Raw genomic sequence first — 17,941 nt, forward strand, 5'->3', positions numbered from 1 at the left:
TTCACCTTTTCAACACCTTTGCATTTTAGAGCATGTGCTATGCTTTTTTGGTAGTGGTGGTCGGCACCCTTCTTGTTCTTTTTTCTGAATCTCTTAGAGCCTTCCTATGATTTGCCGCTAGTGAGGTCTCATCTTGAGGGTCCACAGAGCCTCTATCAATCACCTCTCGAATATCTTATGGGTCAGGCAAAGTGCTTGTTTGGACACACCATTTTTTAGAGAAATTGGTGACAGGAGGGATTGGAAGGTTTTCACTCGCCATTGCGAAGTTTTTCTAGCTCTAATGCCAATTTGATAGCTTTAGATGGAAGCGATGGGCACATTCTCGAGCTCTTTAATGGTGGGCAATAAGGAAGAAGAGAGACGTAGAAGAAGGCTCCCCATAAACTTCATCAGTCAAAAAATGCCTTAATACATAGAAATATGTATATCATATGTTTATATATTGACTTAATGACTTTCTAGATTACTCTCTTCATAAAATATGAGGATATGACATATTTTATAAAGGGACAATGAACCAATATGGGAATGACCCTTTGACTCCCTCATATTTTACTTGGTATGTTTAATGCAACTCCAACAATACCCCTACTACAACGTACTCCCCAACTCTAGAAAACTCCTGCCATACCAAATTCCAAAGTCTACTCTTATGAAATGTCGCCCCAAAATATAGCATGATAACATATAAAAATTACTATTTAGCATTCAATTCTCTCATATGTGACTCCATCCATTGCAATATCGAGTACACTTATGCTCTCTGCTTCATTATTTCTCTCGACCATCACATCATCCATTCTCTCCAGTTCTCCCTTCTTTGTGCCTCCTCCAGCGAAACCCACTTTCATCTATTTCTTCTGTCAGTCAAATGACACAGGCTGTATTCCTGCAAAGCACAAGAATTGTATTTGAAATTACAGTTTCAATCAATCAAGAAAGGTGCCAATACTATTTAGATCTATTTACGAGATCTCAAACTAGTTCATGACTCTCTTATTACTATTGAATAGTCATAGATGATCTCTCTCTCCGAGATTTGAGGTCTTGATTGTTGTCTCAGAAGAAATGAATTACCCAATTTCACGGTGCTACAGGAGATAATGTTAGAGCCTTTATTGCTCAAAAACACTCAAATCTTCCAATTAGAGTGGTCGTGACCATGGACGTGGCCCTCCTGACTCGCACTTCTAGATGTGCACCTCCTTCTCGTTGTGATCCATTAATTACGTATGCTTCAAATTCTTTCACCACTTAGGCTAACTCTATCACTTTGTCGTCCTTCTTCAAGTTATCACACACCTCTGACCCAAAATTCATACTTCTAGGGCATAACAATCGCCACATACTTATAGGGGTTGGCTCGACACTGTAAGTGTACAAAGTTTTCTACTTGTAAATGAATTTAACAGTATAATTCATATGCCGATAGTAGTGATTATCAAAATAAGTAACTCTTAAAATAAAATATCATATGTATCGGTACATACGACCAAAAGTTATAAACAAAATACTTCATTAGATTTACAAATATAAGATTTTAGTATTTAACTTATTTACACATAATTTTCAAATAACACTTTAATATACAGGCTAATCAAAACTAGGCCTAGCTTAACTACAGAGTCGGCCTTACTTTTATATGTTCTCCCCAAAAGCTATTATCAAGGCTAGTTTTCAATCCATGGATCTCAAAAGAGATAAGTGAAATAATTTAACTTACAGCTCAGCAAGTAACACTCTATTTTAACTCTTGTGGGGTGAATCACATACCATATTTAATTCCTACGATGTAGGTTACGTATCATATTAATCCCTATGGTTTAGGTCATATAACATAGCTAAGCTAAGAGTTAGAATACACATATATATACATTATATTCAATTTAAGGTATTCTTTTTGAATATTTAAAATTTCTAAGATAATCCCTGCATTTACAAAATATTCATCATTTCTCATAATATGCATAATTTACAATATTATACAAACACAATTCATGATTTCACTACAAAATATTCAACAAATATATTCTTTCTTGCGTGATCCAATGTACATAATTACAGTGAAAGTTTGCACAACAATGTATGAAAACTATTGCCAGTCTACAAGTTGCTTAGAACAACACAAACCTCAAAGTCCAACTTCATCACAAATAATGCTGATATGAACTTTAAGTGTGGTTTACAACTGCAGTCGTGAACTTCCATGAATGTGCCTGTCCGGTTTTGTCGAGTTGGGCCTCATGTTTGATCTTCTATTTAGATTTGTACCTGTATCCTCTAATGTTATACGAATAAATACAATAAATAAAGTATCATTCTATATCTATGTCCTATTAGGGGTTATGAGAAAACGTGCTTAAGTTTCAAGTAGTATCGTAAATCCAGTTTCATATAATAGTCAAGCCTAACGTAGCCAATTAACCATCTTTACATATAACATCCCACGAACTAAAGATATATATATAAAAAAAAAATCCCACGGCACGACAACTTTTATACAATATTTATGTTCTACAGGGGTCTATGTGAAAATGTGTTTCCATCAATAAGTTTGAACTAGTCCCGGCAACCGGCGTACCGGGAACATCGAAATTTGATTTTATTAATGTTTAAATACTACGAGATGTTGGCACGTGATGAGCACGTGATCAATGTTGGAGACTCTCCGCAATAAAAAAACAAAAAGCAAGAACAAAAACGAAAGCAAAAAGAAAGAGGGAGAAGAGGGAGGGTGCAGCGCTCTGAGAGAGAAGAAAGATAAAGAAAAGAAAGAACGAGAAGAGCGAGACGAAACCCTGATTAGGTCTTGACGACGACGACGACGACGACGAAGGAGATCAAGGATCCAAGCAGCGAACGGTGCCCGGAAATGGCGGCCGCCGAGGGAACGAGCTCCGCCCCGTCTTCGTCTTCGTCCGCGTCGGCGGCAGATTCGTACATCGGAAGCCTCATCAGCCTCACCTCCAAAGCCGAGATCCGCTACGAGGGCGTCCTCGTCTCCATCAACCCCCAGGAGTCCACCATCGCCCTCCACAACGGTACACCCCCTCCCACCTGACTCCGTTCCGACCTTTCGGTTTCCGTCTTCTGAGGGTTTCCGTTCTGAGGTCGTTAATCTTTGTCTTGGATTTGGTTGGTCAGTTCGGTGTTCTTTTGACTCGCTCCGCGGATCACTCCTTTTTTTATTTTTCTTGATGTTTTTTGAGGTTTTTTCTTTTCCTTTTTTGGATTATATGATCGAATTATGTTCTCTTTGATGTGAAATTCCCGGCATGTTCTGCTCAAAAAATCTGATATTTTCTGGCATTGTGGAGGAGCTAATGTGTTTTCTTATTCTTGGGATTGTCTTGGGTGGATAACCTTTCTTGTTGCATGAAAGTACTGCTGGTTTTCTTCTTTCTTATTCCAGACTGCAAAAATCGTCCGAAACTAATGATAACTGATTAGAATTTGAGAATTGTTATGTAGATTCTTATTCTTTATTGGGAATTTTTGTCAGTTAGTAAGTTACATTGCCCATGGTTGCAGTGAGGTCCTATGGAACTGAGGGACGAAAGAAGGACGGTCCTCAGGTTCCCCCAGGCGACAAAGTATATGAATATATTCTGTTCCGAGGAAGTGACATCAAGGTAAATGCGAAGTTCCTATTTGATTTTAAGATCTTATGGATAATTCCTGGCATGCAATGTGTCTTTAATGTAATTGAGTGATGTTTCACCTGCATTGCCTCCATTAAACTGGAAGATTATTGACTTTATCATCTATTTGTAGGGAAGAAGTTTCAGTACGCTCTTGTTTTCCCTGCTGGTTATGCTCTTTAAGTCTTGTTGGAATCTTTTATTTGGTCAAAAATTGATTTTCTTCTTGTCATCAGTATTGGACATCTGGTTACTCAATTGTTTATTTCCAGTACTTTTGAGGACGCTGCATAGGTTATGAATAGTTTAACTTTCCTTCCTCCACTTCTTTGTTAGTTTTTGTTTCTTGGAGGAGCCATAGGAACAATTTGGTTGTACTTTTGGATCCCTCAATTTGGTTATACTTCAATTCTAGCATTTTAAGTTGCCTATATCATTTTACAATGGTCCATGACTTGATCACAAACATTTTTAGACTAAATAAGGTTTTGCTGCTTCAGTTATTAGGTTGTGAATAAAACATGCCACATGAGCACTAGATGTGGCACAAGAGTTGGAGATATAAAGATGGATCTGTGGTAGATCTAGAAATAAGGTTAAAGTATGCTTTTTGATGCATGTTAAACTTGCGGGATTAGAGTTATGGTGGAGATCCTCTTTCACAAATAGAGATAAGATAAGAGAGCGATTGTTTTAGAACAACTCCTCTAAAAAAAACTTTCTTAATTTGGAGTATGTGCAGTATAGCTGAGTGTATGAGGACGACCCTTAGCACAACGGTAAAGTTGCTTCATTGTAACTTAGAGATCACGGGTTCGAAACACAAAATAGACTCTTCTCACATGTGGGTAGAGTTTCTTACCTTCGTAGACCCCATAATGAAATGAGCCTCATGCACTGGATAGTATAGCTGAGTGTATAGAATGAACCATTTTAAAACAATTCCTCTTTAAGATTACAACCAACCATCTATTATTTCCCCTCGACTATAATGTTAAAGTTTTGCTACCACCCCTCAACTTTCATCTCCATTGTGTGATGAGAGAAAGGGGAAGGGAAGGAGGCTGAGGGCAACGGCTGAGTGGCTAGAGAAGAAGAAGTTTTTTGTTGACAAGTGTGTTTACATGTTTTAATAGCTCTAACACGATCATTGTAGATATCTGTCTTTATGTGTTTTTTCATTTATATAACCAATTGTATACACCTTTTCATTTTTTTTTAAATTATGCGACTATCTTTTGCTCTTTTGGTACACGATTTGGTACTTATATTGTGTTTTGTTAGACACCAGTTGATGCAAAATCATGATAATGTTGATAGGAAGCTGTGTATACTTTAAATTGTTCAATGAAAAGTTTATTCAGTATGTAAAACTTAAGTAATCAAACTAGAGATTTGATTGGATTGTCTAGGTAGTTAATGGCCTTATCATTTATCAGTACAATGTTTTCTGCAAATTACATACATACATAAATACATATGTCCATGCATGCATATGTATGTCTATATGTTGTTTACTGATCATTTGATGGTACATGATATACTGATTTCATTAATTTTGGAGATTTTTACTCTAGATGCCTGCTTAGATGCCTGAGTGTTCTACCTAGGTATTTGAGGGGCCATTGACTTGGACTGCCTAGGTCTTTTGACAACCTTGATTGATCTATCATAATCATAATATGTTCATGATATCTTGGATGAACATTTGACTGATGGATGTGAAAAGTGGAAGCAAATGGGCAAAAAAAAGTATGAGAACGAGGAACTATTTGCTGTGTTTGTAGATTAGGAGAGCTTGGTGATCATTTTCCTTTTGTTTTTTCTGGGCTTGATAGTGAATCTCTTATCCTCAAGAATATTTTTGGTGATCTTCTTCTTCTTCCATGGTCTGTCCTTACATGTGTTTTCTTTTTTTTTTCTTTTGATTTTGTTACATTGTAAGATTGGTTTTTGTGGGTTGGTATAGTCTGTTGTATGTTGTTATGAGTCTGTTCATACTTTGCATCTATTTTGAATTGGCTCTAGTCTCAAAAGTTAGTAGCAAGAATCTTTATACATATGGCAGGAATTAATTTAATGATTTTTCTTTTCAAATTCTCACAATTTTTCCTAGATATGTATTTAGTTTACTCCAGTAATTTAAGGGAATCTTGGCACATATGGCAGGAAATCTTTTAATATTATCATACCAAAAATCTGTAAGCTATGCTTCTACAAGTTTTAATTAGTTTTTTTCTCCCACTAGTCTGCACTGCATTTGCATTTGCACTATTGCATGTGCACTATTATTAGTCTGCAGTGGTACAAATATAAATATACATGAATATGTTTTATCTTTATATAACTGTAGATATACAAATATGAAAGTTAATGTCTTGTATTGCCATAATATGAATACGCATACATGTACATACATATACATATATACATGTGTAGACACACACACACACACATATATATATACATGCATGTATATACATGTATATCTCTATACCTATTAAACGGTCAAGCAAGTGAATGGCCTTACCTCTCCAAATTTCAGAAAAGAAAAGTCCAAGAAAAGCTGAAAAAATCCCCTATGCTACGACATTCCGGAAACACATTATTTGTATAGGACTATCACCGTCCAACAAGACATTGATCAAATAACCCCTTTCTCATACCAGACTCTTCTTGCCTTCCTCGAGTTCCCGGATTAACTTGGGAAGTGAGATGATAGGGGTTGGACGAGGATGGGATCCATCCTTGAGTTTGATATAAGGTTGCCGGAGAGAGTTTGTTTCGAACTTTATCTCGCTGGTTTCCCTGGGACTAGAGGGTCTGTGAGAGAAGATCCATCAAATAAGGCATTATTAGTCAACCTCTTTCTCATGTTGGACTCTCCTTGCCTTACTTGAGTTCCTAGATGAACTTGGAAAGTGACAAGATAGAGGTTAGACCCATCCTTGAGATCGAGATAAGGTTGTTGGAGAGAGTTTATTGTGGACTCCATCTAGCTGGTTTTCTTCTCAATATAAGGGGACTAGAGGGGCCAGTGAAAAAAGTCATGGATAAATGCCTGGGATGCATGGAGAGCAGATAGCCCTCTTGCGAATTCCCAGCATACCAAAGTGCTGAAGGAAGTGCTCGTCGTTTGGTGCAGAGGTCATCCATGTGCCTACCGCTTGGAGGTTGGCGTCCAAAGAGGTGGCCCAAACTTCTAAGGAAGAGCTTTAGGGGTCTGACTTCAAGTTATTTGAGATCAAGAGCAAGGTGGGAGAGGTCTCCATGGGAGGTAGCTAGAGGTCTCTTGGTTTCTTTATTATGTTAAAAGAATTATTTTAACATAAAACCTATTAAACATTTAGGAAAGAGAAAGACCTTACCTCTGCAAAACTCAGAAAAATGTCCAAGAAAATCTGAAAAATTCTCCTATGCCACGTCATTCCAAAGACCCATCATCCATCTTAACCTATCACCATCCAACAAGATGGCGATCAAACAACCCGTTTCTCATGCCTTCCTTGAGTTCTCGGATTAACTTGCGAAGTGACGAGATCGGGGTCAGATGGGGATAGGACCCAGCCTTGAGATCAAGACAAGGTCACTAGAGAAAGTTTGCTTGGGACTTTATCTCACCAGTTTCCTTGGGACTGGAGCTGCCCGTGAGAGAGGCACCATCCAACAAGGCAGCATCAAGCAACCCCTTTCCCATGCTGGATTCTTTCTACCTTCCTCGAGTTCTTGGATTAACTTGGGAAGTGACAAGATAGGGGGTTGGATGATGATAGGACGCATCCTTGAGATTGAGTAATGTTGTCAGATGGAGTTTGCTTGGGACTCTATCTCGCTGGTTTTCTTTGCTATATAAAGGGACTAAAGGGGCCCATGAGAGACGCATAGATAAATGCCTGAGCTGCGAGGATGGCAGACAACCCTCTCTTGAATATTCGATAAGCCGAATTGTTGAAAGAAGTATGCACCACTTGGTGCCAAGGCCATCCATGTGCTCATTGCTTGGAGGTTGGCATCCAGAGAGGTTGCCCAAACTTCTTAAAGAAGAGATTTGTGGGCCTAACTTCAAGTTGGTTGAGATCAAATGCAAGGAGAGGTCTCAATGGGAGGTAGCTAGAGGTCTCTTGGTTTCTTTAAGAATTATTTTAGTATATGCTTTTATGTTACTGGTCCCAAGATATAGGTGTTTTTAGTTATTTATGGAGGTGGCAAATCAAGGTGGGCTTAGACCTAGTTCTGTAATTGCTACTAGAATGGGAAGTTTCTTTTCTTTTCTCTCTCATTTTATGCAGAAAATATTATCATTGGAGAGATATGAGAATGGCATGTAGACCTCTAGGAATGAGGATCAAATGATAATATTATAATATTGGTCATTCAATCACAGACTTAATATAATTGTAATTGTTGCTGGTGGTCCAAACCGAGAACGATTGGCACAGCGGTGTGAACGGGATTCCGTCTGAGCTGCCTTGGTCGATGTTGATTGTGCTCCACCTTCCACCGGGAAACCTGCAAGCAAGCCTCGCACCACCACTGGGGTAGTGGGGGCCCTCCGACGATCAAGTCAGAGGAGATTGGAGGAGGAGGAGAGATGATAATAGCAAGCAAGAGAGTGCTCTGGAAGATATTGCTTACCCCCCTTCTCCCCCCAGCCGCATATATACCTGGCTGGGGGGTCTCTCAGGGGGGTTTGTCATCGTGGGCGCGATGGAGTGGCCACTGACATGGCCGTTACAGGGCGTCGTGGAGCAGCGCTGGGTACGGCCATGACAGGGCGTAGTGGAGTTCCGCTTTGTACGGCTGATACAGGAGATCGTGGAACAGCATCGGATACAGCCGTTGCAGGGAGTAGTGGAGCAGGAGGCCTCGGCGTGCCTCTGGAAAGCAGCCTGTCGTTATCAAGAGATCTCCGACTCGGGGTCGGAGTGCTGGATCAGGGGGCAGCCGACCCGGGGTCGGGCTGCGGTGCTGAGGATATCCGACTTGGGGTCGGATTGCTAGATTAAGGGGCAGCCGACTCGGGGTCGGGCTGCGAAGCCGAAGATGTCCGACTCGGGGTCGGATTGCTGGGTCAAAGTACAGCCGTAGTCTTCATGGGCGCGCGTGCCGGTCACGTGGTGCATGGCGGCTTAGTTCCTCCGTAACAGTAGCCCCCCACTTCCGAGCCTGGAACCAGAAGGGGAACGGGTGAAGGGAGTGATGCTTCGAGATTGCCGCCATCCCTCGGAGAGGCGCGCGCGCTTCGAGCCCCCCGCCTTCTTTATGGCGTATGGCGGTTGTTGCTGATCTGGCAGTCTGAGGATTTCGGCGGACATCCTTCCTTAATGGTGTCGATTCGCCTTTGGGGCGCGAGCGACCCTTCGGCGGCCAGGCGTCCTCTGGCGTCATCGAGGCATCACCCGCCTTTCCGCCTATTTAACCGGGGGCCCTCCCCCGTCCGTCTTCCTCTTTACAGACATTTTCGAGTTTCCCCTTTGCGCTGCCGTTGTTGCCGTCGGACTGTTCGCTTGCTTCTCCTTTGACACTCTCGGAGCCGTTCTTCCTTCTCTTCCGGTGAGTTACCCCATTTTTCTACTTAGGGCTCTCCATACTTTCTCCTTTTGTACTAGTGTACCCCAGTCGTCCCGGTCTTTCCCCCCTTCTTGTCCCCGTCCTGACCGTAGGTTTATTGGCCATTAGGAATGGGCGAAGTGAGGGCAGACCACATTAAGTCGGAGCTGTCGCCGAAGACTTAGACAAACTCGTGGCTCGGTACCACCTTCCCGAGGCCTGCAACGTTACGCTCCCGGGGCCTGAGGAGAGGATGTCCCATCCTCCTCCAGGGAAGATCGCCATCAATGAGGGCATTCTCCAGGCCGGATTCCGCTTTCCCCCTTCGGACTTAGTCGTGCAGGTACTCCGGGGTTTAAGAGTTGCGCCGACGCAGCTGGTGCCGAACTCGTGGCGTGCCCTGACGGTCTTCCAGGTTCTCTGCCGCATGCACGAGATTCCCGCCACTCTGAATGTTTTTTGGGAGTTCTACAGCCTGAGTGGCCACCCCCAGGACAAAGGGTGGTGGTGCTTTGCGGCGCGGCGAGGGTGCGGCCTCGTCAAAGAGGCTCCTTCCTCCATTCACGGCTGGAAGGAGCGTTTCTTCTTCATCGATGTAGATCCCTCTTGGGAAATCAGGGCGACCTGGGAGACGCCGATGAAGTCCCCGATCGGCCTATCGAGACTGTCGAGGGAGGAATCCGATGGCTTGGCCGCCTTGAAGGGGTTGGTTGCCGAGGGCCAGCTCCCCCCGGTGGCCCGCCTTATTTCCGAGGATACCTTGGTGAATGTCGGTCTGAGCTCGGTCCCCACCGACCGTGAGCCCGCCACCATTTCTTTTTTGACTCTTTTCTCCTCTTTCGTCTCGTTCTTTCCTTCGGTTTCTCAGCCCTCGACCATCTCGTTCTTGTTGCAAAGATTGACGACGTCATGCGGTCGGACAAGGGACCGGCTGTTGGTAGGTCGTCCCTACTGGAAGCGGTCCGGAGGAGGAAACGAGCTCCTCCGAGCGGGGCCCCGCTGGCGAAGAAGTCCCGCAAGGAGGTGCCTCCGACGCCGACCGACGAGTCCGGGCCCACCGATCAGGGAGACGCCGTGGGCACGGACCGGCAGCTGACGCTGTATCAGCCCTCCGGTGGTGAGACTGCCGCTATTCCGGAGGTATCATCCGAGCCCGCTCGAGACGGACGGGTCGGACGTGATCGGTCCCCGGCCCGGCCTTCGACTCAGCCGGCTCCTGATGATTCGGGGAGGGACGCGCCGAGGCCCCGGCCGAGCGGGGCCCTATCAATTCCTGGAGTGACCCCCGCCCCGAGCACAATCAGCAGGACTCTTCCCCAGGCGATGGATAAGGGTAAGGCTGCAGAACCACCATCCGGCTCCGGGGAGAAATCGGGGTCGGCCTTCACTACCGATGGCGCCCGAAACCTCATCGAAATAGTGCTGCTGGAGAAGGACCGTCGGCGGGTCCGGGAGTTGGGGGTCTCTGACGTCGGGGCTGCCAGCTGTGTCTGTCTCATGTCGGTGAGTGTTCTTCTGGCCGCTTTTCACCATTTATTAGCTCTGTTGTTCTCCGCCTGACGCCCTCGCTTTTCCTATCTCTTAGCTCGCCCAGTACATGATCCGTCTAGAGGAGTGCTACAAGGAACAGGCGGGGCTTCTGGCGAAGGCCGAGGACCGACTGAAAGCAGTGGAAGAGGGAGGCCAGGCTGTGGCGGGCAGGACGACCGGGGACCTCGAGGCGAGGCTCCGGGAGGCCGAAGAGCGGGCACTCGGCTTCGCCGCCCTCGAGAAGCAACTGTTGGAAGCTCGGGAGCAACTCAAAGTCGCCTCGGGCCTCGAAAGCAGGGTTAAGAAGGCGGAGGAACGAGCTGAAAAGCAGTCCCGGAAGGTCGCGGACTATCGAGAGAGGTGGGAGAAGGCTCAGCGGTCTGCCGACAGCGCCCGCAACCGAACCCGGTCTCTTGAAGCCAAACTGGGCGAATTGGAGTCAGCCTTGGAGAGGTCCCGCGCGAACGACCAAGAGCTCCGTTCGCGCCTGGAGGAAGCTGAGGCCGCTCGCACTGCTGCCGAGGCGAAGCATAAGGAGGCTCAGGCTAATCTGCTGAGGGTCTCCTCCGAGGCTGAAGACCGGATTGTGGCGAAGGTCTTGGAGGCTAAGGCTCAGATTACGGAGCGAGCAGAGGCGGCGCTGGCCGAGAAGAGAGCGGAGATCGGGCGCCAGGCGGTACAGGCTTATCGTCAGTCCGCCGAGTTCACCCGTGATATGTCGGAGGCGGTACGGGCCTATCGTCAGTCTGACGAGTTCGTCCGTGACGCGTCGGACGCGGGGTCCGAATCCTTCATCTTAGGCTTCGAGGAGGGCCTGGCAAGGATGTCGGCTAAGTACCCCGAAGTTGACCTGAGTGGGATTTCCCTTCTCGACTCCTCTCCGGCGCCATCGCCTGCTGATTCTCCTACCGCCTCCCTACCCCCTGCGGACGAGCCCGACGCTCCCGACCCGGGGGTTCCTCCAAGCTGACCTCTTGTACCTTTCGTTGTCCTCTTTTTTTTGTATGTCAGCGTTTTGCCAAATTGTATGGGCCTTGGCCCTGAAACAATGAAAATTAATACAGGTCGAATGTTTCTTCATCTCGCTTTCGTCCTCCTCTTTTTTTTTTTTTTTTTTTAACTCTTGGCAGCGTCTTGCCGACTCCTGACTCTCGAAGTTCTTCCGGCCCTAAGCCAGGCATCCGAGGGTTAGGCCTCAGGAAATTCTTCCGGCACTAAGCCAGGCGTCCGAGGGTTAGGTCTCAGGAAATTCTTCCGGCGCTAAGCCAGGCATCCGAGGGTTAGGCCTCAGGAAATTCTTCCGGCACTAAGCCAGGCATCCGAGGGTTAGGCCTCAGGAAATTCTTCCGGCGCTAAGCCAGGCATCCGAGGGTTAGGCCTCAGGAAATTCTTCCGGCGCTAAGCCAGGCATCCGAGGGTTAGGCCTCAGGAAATTCTTCCGCTCGTTGGTCGGCCAAGGCTGGCGCAAGCCGAGGCGACCGGTCGGGGCTTCAGGCTAGTCTGGTCCCGGGATGGTCATCGGGTTAGCCTGGCATCCGAGGGCCGAGCCTCGGGAGATTCCGCTCGTTGGTCGGCCAAGGCTGGCGCAAGCCAAGGCGACCGGTCGGGGCTTCAGGCTAGTCTGCTCCCGGGATGATCATCGGGTTAGCCTGGCATCCGAGGGCCGGGCCTCGGGAGATTCCGTTCGTTGGTCGGCCAAGGCTGGCGCAAGCCAAGGCGACCGGTCGGGGCTTCAGGCTAGTCTGCTCCCGGGATGATCATCGGGTTAGCCTGGCATCCGAGGCCGAGCCTCGGGAGATTCCGCTCATTGGTCGGCCAAGGCTGGCGCAAGCCAAGGCGACCGGTCGGGGCTTCAGGCTAGTCTGCTCCCGGGATGATCATCGGGTTAGCCTGGCATCCGAGGGCCGAGCCTCGGGAGATTCCGCTCGTTGGTCGGCCAAGGCTGGCGCAAGCCAAGGCGACCGGTCGGGGCTTCAGGCTAGTCTGCTCCCGGGATGATCATCGGGTTAGCCTGGCATCCGAGGGCCGTGCCTCGGGAAATTCCGCTCGTTGGCCATGCGCCTGTCGCTTGCAGCCCGACGGGGTTTCTCCGTGGCCAGCTGCGATCGTGTTTCTCCTCTTCTCCAAGCGTTGCCTGGGGAACACCAGAAGGGCATTAAACGCTAATTGATGCGTTACCTGGGAAATCGGATCGCCAGTTGCTGCTTGCGAGGAGTGTCAGTTAAGCGGCCGCGATGCGCGCGTTCTTCGAGGCGGATGCGGCCTGGGCGCGAGCGGAGATATGTGGACCTAGGGGTACGTGCCACCCGGAGTGTCCTGCACAAAGAATGCGATTAAGGAGAATGACGCTTAGGAAATCGCGGAAAGATACGCCTCGAGAGCCAGAACGGCTCCGGATTCAATGCGTCCGCATTTATGGGAGCCACCCGCATCGGAACGACCGGGGGGCTGCAGTTTGGCTATAAATACAGGTGCAGGTGCGATGGAGTTTGCCAAGCCGGAGCTGTTCAAGTTGCCATGGATCGTGGACCTTCTCTCTGGCGCATGGCTGAGAGACTCCTGCCGAAGGAACGGGAGGCGCGCCCCTCGCGACTTCAGCCAACTAGCCGTTTCATCTGGGATCAGCAAGGAGGGTCTCCCCGGCGGAACTCCGCTCTAGGCGTTTCATCCGGGATCACATCTCCCCTCCTTGAAGTTCAGCCTCCCGATTGAGCTCTGCACCAGACGCTCGATCCGGGACCGCGCCTCCATATGCTCTTCTCCCTCGTATTCCTTCTCTCCTCTGACACTGGGGAGGATCGGAATATCCTTTGGAGGCGGCGTTCCCCTGGGGGCAGCGGCGGCTTCTCCTGCGGCGGCTCCTCATCCTCTTCGTGGGGCGTGGATGGCGCCTCCGGTTGGAGGCAGTGTGGACTTCTCCTTCGTCCACTTCTTCTTCATCCGCGCCGGCTCTTCGTCTCTTTCGTGAGACGCCGATGGCGCCTCCGGTTGGAAGCACCCACTTCCGACGGGATTGCAACCGCTTCAGATGGAGGTTTCGGGATCCCAGATCTTCAGCTCCTCGGAGTCTCCACCTCTTCTTTACTTTCTTTACACCCTAATTCCCCTCTGGGAATTCCTTGTAATCACACGAGCACGCCGTTGTAACCAGAAATTATTGAAATGCAAAATGTTATACATTTTTGAACTGTCTTTCTGGCATCGTCGTTCTACTGGTAATACATCCGCAGGTTAGCGGAATTCCAGCTCCTTAGAATTTCTCGACCATCTAGGGCCTCCAACTGGTAGGAGCCAGGTCGGTTTACCCAGCGAACCTTATATGGGCCTTCCCAATTTGGCGCTAGCTTCCCACCTTCCGCAGGTCGAGATGCTTTAGCTCGCCTTAGCACCAGATCTCCGATTCTGAAAAGCTTCGGTCGGACCTTGGAGTTGTAATATCGGGCCACCCTCCGCTGATACATCGCCATCCGAACCTGCGCCATTTCCCTCGCTTCTTCCAAGAGATTCAGGTTCCCTCGGAGTTGTTCCGAATTGGCCTCGGGTCGGTGCGCGGCCACCCGAGGTGAGGGGAGTCCGAGCTCCACGGGGACAACGGCTTCCGTGCCATAGGTTAGGCTGAAAGGCGTCTCCCCGGTAGGGGTCCGATGCGTGGTCCGATACGCCCAAAGGACATTCTCGAGTTCTTCGACCCAAGCTTGCCCCGTCCGACCGATTCGCGCTTTGATTCCTTGGAGGATTGTCCGATTTGTGACCTCGGCCTCGCCGTTGGTTTGGGGATGCGACACAGATGTGAACCGATGCTCGATCCCGAACTCCTCGCAGAAGTCACGGAAATGCTTGTTGTTGAACTGTCGCCCATTATCCGAGATGAGGACCCGAGGTACCCCAAATCGGACAATGATGTTCTTCTTCACGAACTTCCGGACTTGCACCTCCGTGATAGTGGCCAGCGGCTCTGCCTCCACCCACTTGGTGAAGTAGTCGATTGCAACAATCAAAAATTTCCGCTGAGCTGAAGCGACGGGGAATGGTCCGAGGATATCCATTCCCCACTGGGCGAAGGGCCAGGGTGCAGTGATTGGTGCCAAGGGGACAGAAGGGACTCTCTGGACGTTGGCGTGGCGCTGGCAGGCGTCGCATTTCCGCACATGATCCTTTGAGTCCTCCAACAAGGTAGGCCAATAATAGCCTTGCCTCATGATCTTATGCGCCAAGGACCTAGCCCCCAGGTGCGATCCGCAGATGCCTTCATGGACTTCGCTGAGGGCGTAGGCCGCTTCCGAGGGGCGGAGGCACCTTAAGAGGGGGGCGGTGAACGAGGTCCGATACAGCCTCCCTTCATAGAGTACGTAGTGGGCGGACTTCATGACGAGTCGCCGAGCTTGATCTTCGTCCTCTGGGAGGATCCCTTCGGCGAGGTAGGCGACGAGCGGGTCCATCCAAGATGGCTCCGGATCAATCGCCATCACCGCTCCGGCCTCGCCGATGCTCGGGGCATCCAGGGTCTCCAGGTAGATCGCCCTCGACAAGTTGTGCGCGTCTGCGCCCACCAAGCGGGACAGCCTGTCGGCCCTGGCATTTTCGCTTCTTGGGACCTGCTGAATGTCAACACTGCCGAGGTCGGGAATGAGTGCTTGCACCTTCCAGACGTAGCTCTGCATGGTCGGGCTCCGAGCCTCGAACTCCCCTCGGACCTGCCCGACCACCAGCTGGGAGTCGGTGAAGACCTTCAAACGCCGGATGCCGAGCTCCTTGGTGAGTTTGAGTCCTGTGACTAGGGCCTCGTATTCCGCCTCGTTGTTGGTCACTGGAAATCCGAACCTCAAGGCATACTCGGCTATCACTCCATCGGGACTGGTAAGGACCAGCCCGGCCCCTCCACCTTCGGGGTTCGACGACCCATCAATGTGAAGCGTCCAGATTGGGAGGTCGAGGCTGGGTGTTTCCGGCGGCCTAGGTTCCGCCTCCTGCACAGTGCACTCAGCGAGGAAGTCCGCGAGCACCTGGGCCTTGATAGCGGGTCGGGGCTGGTAGCGGATGTCGAACTCACCAAGTTCTACTGCCCACTTCACCAGCCGTCCTGCATTCTCAGGATTGCTGAGGATCTGCCGCAGCGGTTGGTCGGTCAAGAGGGTGACAGAATGGGCCTGGAAATAGGGGCGAAGCCTCCTGGTCGCGGTCAGCAGCGCGAAGGCGATCTTTTCCGCCTTCGTATACCGCGTCTCGGCATCCCGTAGGACCCGGCTGATGTAGTACACAGGCTTCTGGAGCTTTGCCTCTTCCCGAACCAGTACTGCGCTGACTGCGGTTGGGGAGACCGCCAGATAGAGGTAGAGCATCTCCCCCTCTTGCGGCTTGGACAGCAGGGGAGGAGACGCCAAGTACTCCTTGAGTTGGTCGAATGCCACTTGACATTCGGCCGTCCAAAGGAAGTCTTTCGGGCGCTTCAACACCTTGAAGAACGGTTGGCAGCGTTCGGCCGATTTTGCCACAAATCGTCCGAGCGCGGCGACCCTTCCAGCGAGCTCCTGAACCTCCTTCACTTTGGTCGGAGGGGACATATCTTGGATAGCCTTGATTTTGTCAGGGTTGGCTTCGATCCCCCGCTGGTTGACAATGAAACCGAGGAACCTCCCGGCCGAAGCGCCAAAGGCGCACTTCGCTGGGTTCAGCTTCATGCGAAACTTCCGCAGGGTGGCAAAAGTCTCCTCCAGATCCGCGATGTGCTGGTCTGCATGGCGGCTCTTCACCAGCATATCGTCCACGTACACCTCCATGTTCCGGCCGATTTGCCCTTTGAAGATTTTGTTGACGAGGCGCTGGTAAGTGGCGCCTGCATTCTTCAGACCAAAGGGCATTACCTTGTAACAGTACAGCCCCCGGTCTGTTATAAAGGCAGTTTTCTCCTCGTCCTGTGGAGCCATCATTATTTGGTTGTAGCCGGAGAAGGCGTCCATGAAAGACAACAGCTGATATCCGGAAGTCGCGTCGACCAGTTGATCTATCCGTGGAAGCGGAAAGCTATCCTTGGGGCACGCCTTGTTCAGGTCGGTGTAGTCGACGCACATCCTCCACTTCCCGCTCGCCTTCCGGACAAGTACGACATTTGCCAGCCATTCGGGGTAGCTGACCTCCCTTATGAATCCTGCCTCCAAGAGCTTGTCTACCTCCTGGTCGACCACTCGGATCCGATCCGGGGCACAGTGTCTCTTCTTCTGCTTTACTGGTCGGTGGGTTGGGTCGACGTTGAGGGCGTGAGAAATGACCTCCGGGTCGATCCCAGGTACATCGGCCGCCGACCAGGCAAATACATCAGCATTGGCTCGGAGGAATTCCACTAACCTGAGCCGAGCTTCCGAGTCGATTTTGGCACCGACCCGGACCGTACGGTCCGGGCGACCCTCTTTAAGGGGAACTTCGATCACACCCTCGGCCGGCTTCCCGTGCCGCAAAGCCACCTCGTCTCTGGCGTCAAGGGACTCGACGCTTAGGGCCTCCACGGGCTTCTTCCCTTTGAGAGTTGCTAGGAAACATTGCCGTGCGGTCGGTTGGTCACCTCGGACCTCTCCAATCCCGGCCGCCGTGGGGAACCGCATTAGCAAATGGTATGTAGAGACTACCGCGCGAAGGGCGTTCAGTCCGGGTCGTCCGAGGATAGCGTTGTAGGCCGAGGGAACACGGACGACCAAGAACCCGAGCCGCACCGTGGCTTCTGCGGGTGCAACGCCCGCAGTCATAGGCAGCTCAACGACACCTTCGGCCGAGATAGCGTCTCCAGTGAATCCTATGAGGGGGGTGGATGTTTTGTGCAACACTTGTCGGGACAAGCTCATCTTTTGGAAGGCCTCGTAAAACAAAATATCAGCTGAGCTTCCACTATCCACAAGAACACGCCTTACATCATAGTTCGCCATAGTGAGGGAGATCACCATGGCATCATCATGGGGGGTCTGAACCCCCTTTACATCCTCATCACAAAAAGTGATTACATTTCCGACCCGCTGCCTCTTCGCGACGGCCACCCCTGATGCTTCCACCGAGCCCCCTGCGTTCCTCACGGACCGAGAGCAGCCCCCAGTGATGGTGTGGATCACGCCCGCGACGGGTCGATTCTGCTCCCGAGGCTCCTGAGGGGCCGGGTCGGCCGGACGCGGGTCTGCGGGGGGACGTCGGTCGTTTACATATCGACCGAGACGCCCTCGGCGGATGAGAGCCTC

General features: G+C 49.8%; 1 protein-coding gene across 1 annotated transcript in view; it reads left to right on the top strand.

Annotated features, from left to right (window-relative positions):
• The first annotated feature begins 2,648 nt into the window (after positions 1 to 2,648).
• LOC103718765 (protein decapping 5) overlaps positions 2,649 to 17,941 on the top strand; it is a 32,458-nt gene continuing 17,165 nt past the window's right edge. The window contains exons 1-2 of the mRNA XM_008807722.6: positions 2,649 to 3,044; positions 3,535 to 3,635. Coding sequence (XP_008805944.3) covers positions 2,876 to 3,044; positions 3,535 to 3,635 — 270 coding nt within the window. The 5' untranslated portion in view covers positions 2,649 to 2,875. The remainder of the gene's footprint in view (positions 3,045 to 3,534; positions 3,636 to 17,941) is intronic.

Source organism: Phoenix dactylifera, chromosome 3 (genome assembly GCF_051530095.1).
Source record: "Phoenix dactylifera cultivar Ajwa chromosome 3, Ajwa_hap1_PhDact_Kaust_v1.1, whole genome shotgun sequence".
Taxonomy (NCBI): domain Eukaryota; kingdom Viridiplantae; phylum Streptophyta; class Magnoliopsida; order Arecales; family Arecaceae; genus Phoenix; species Phoenix dactylifera.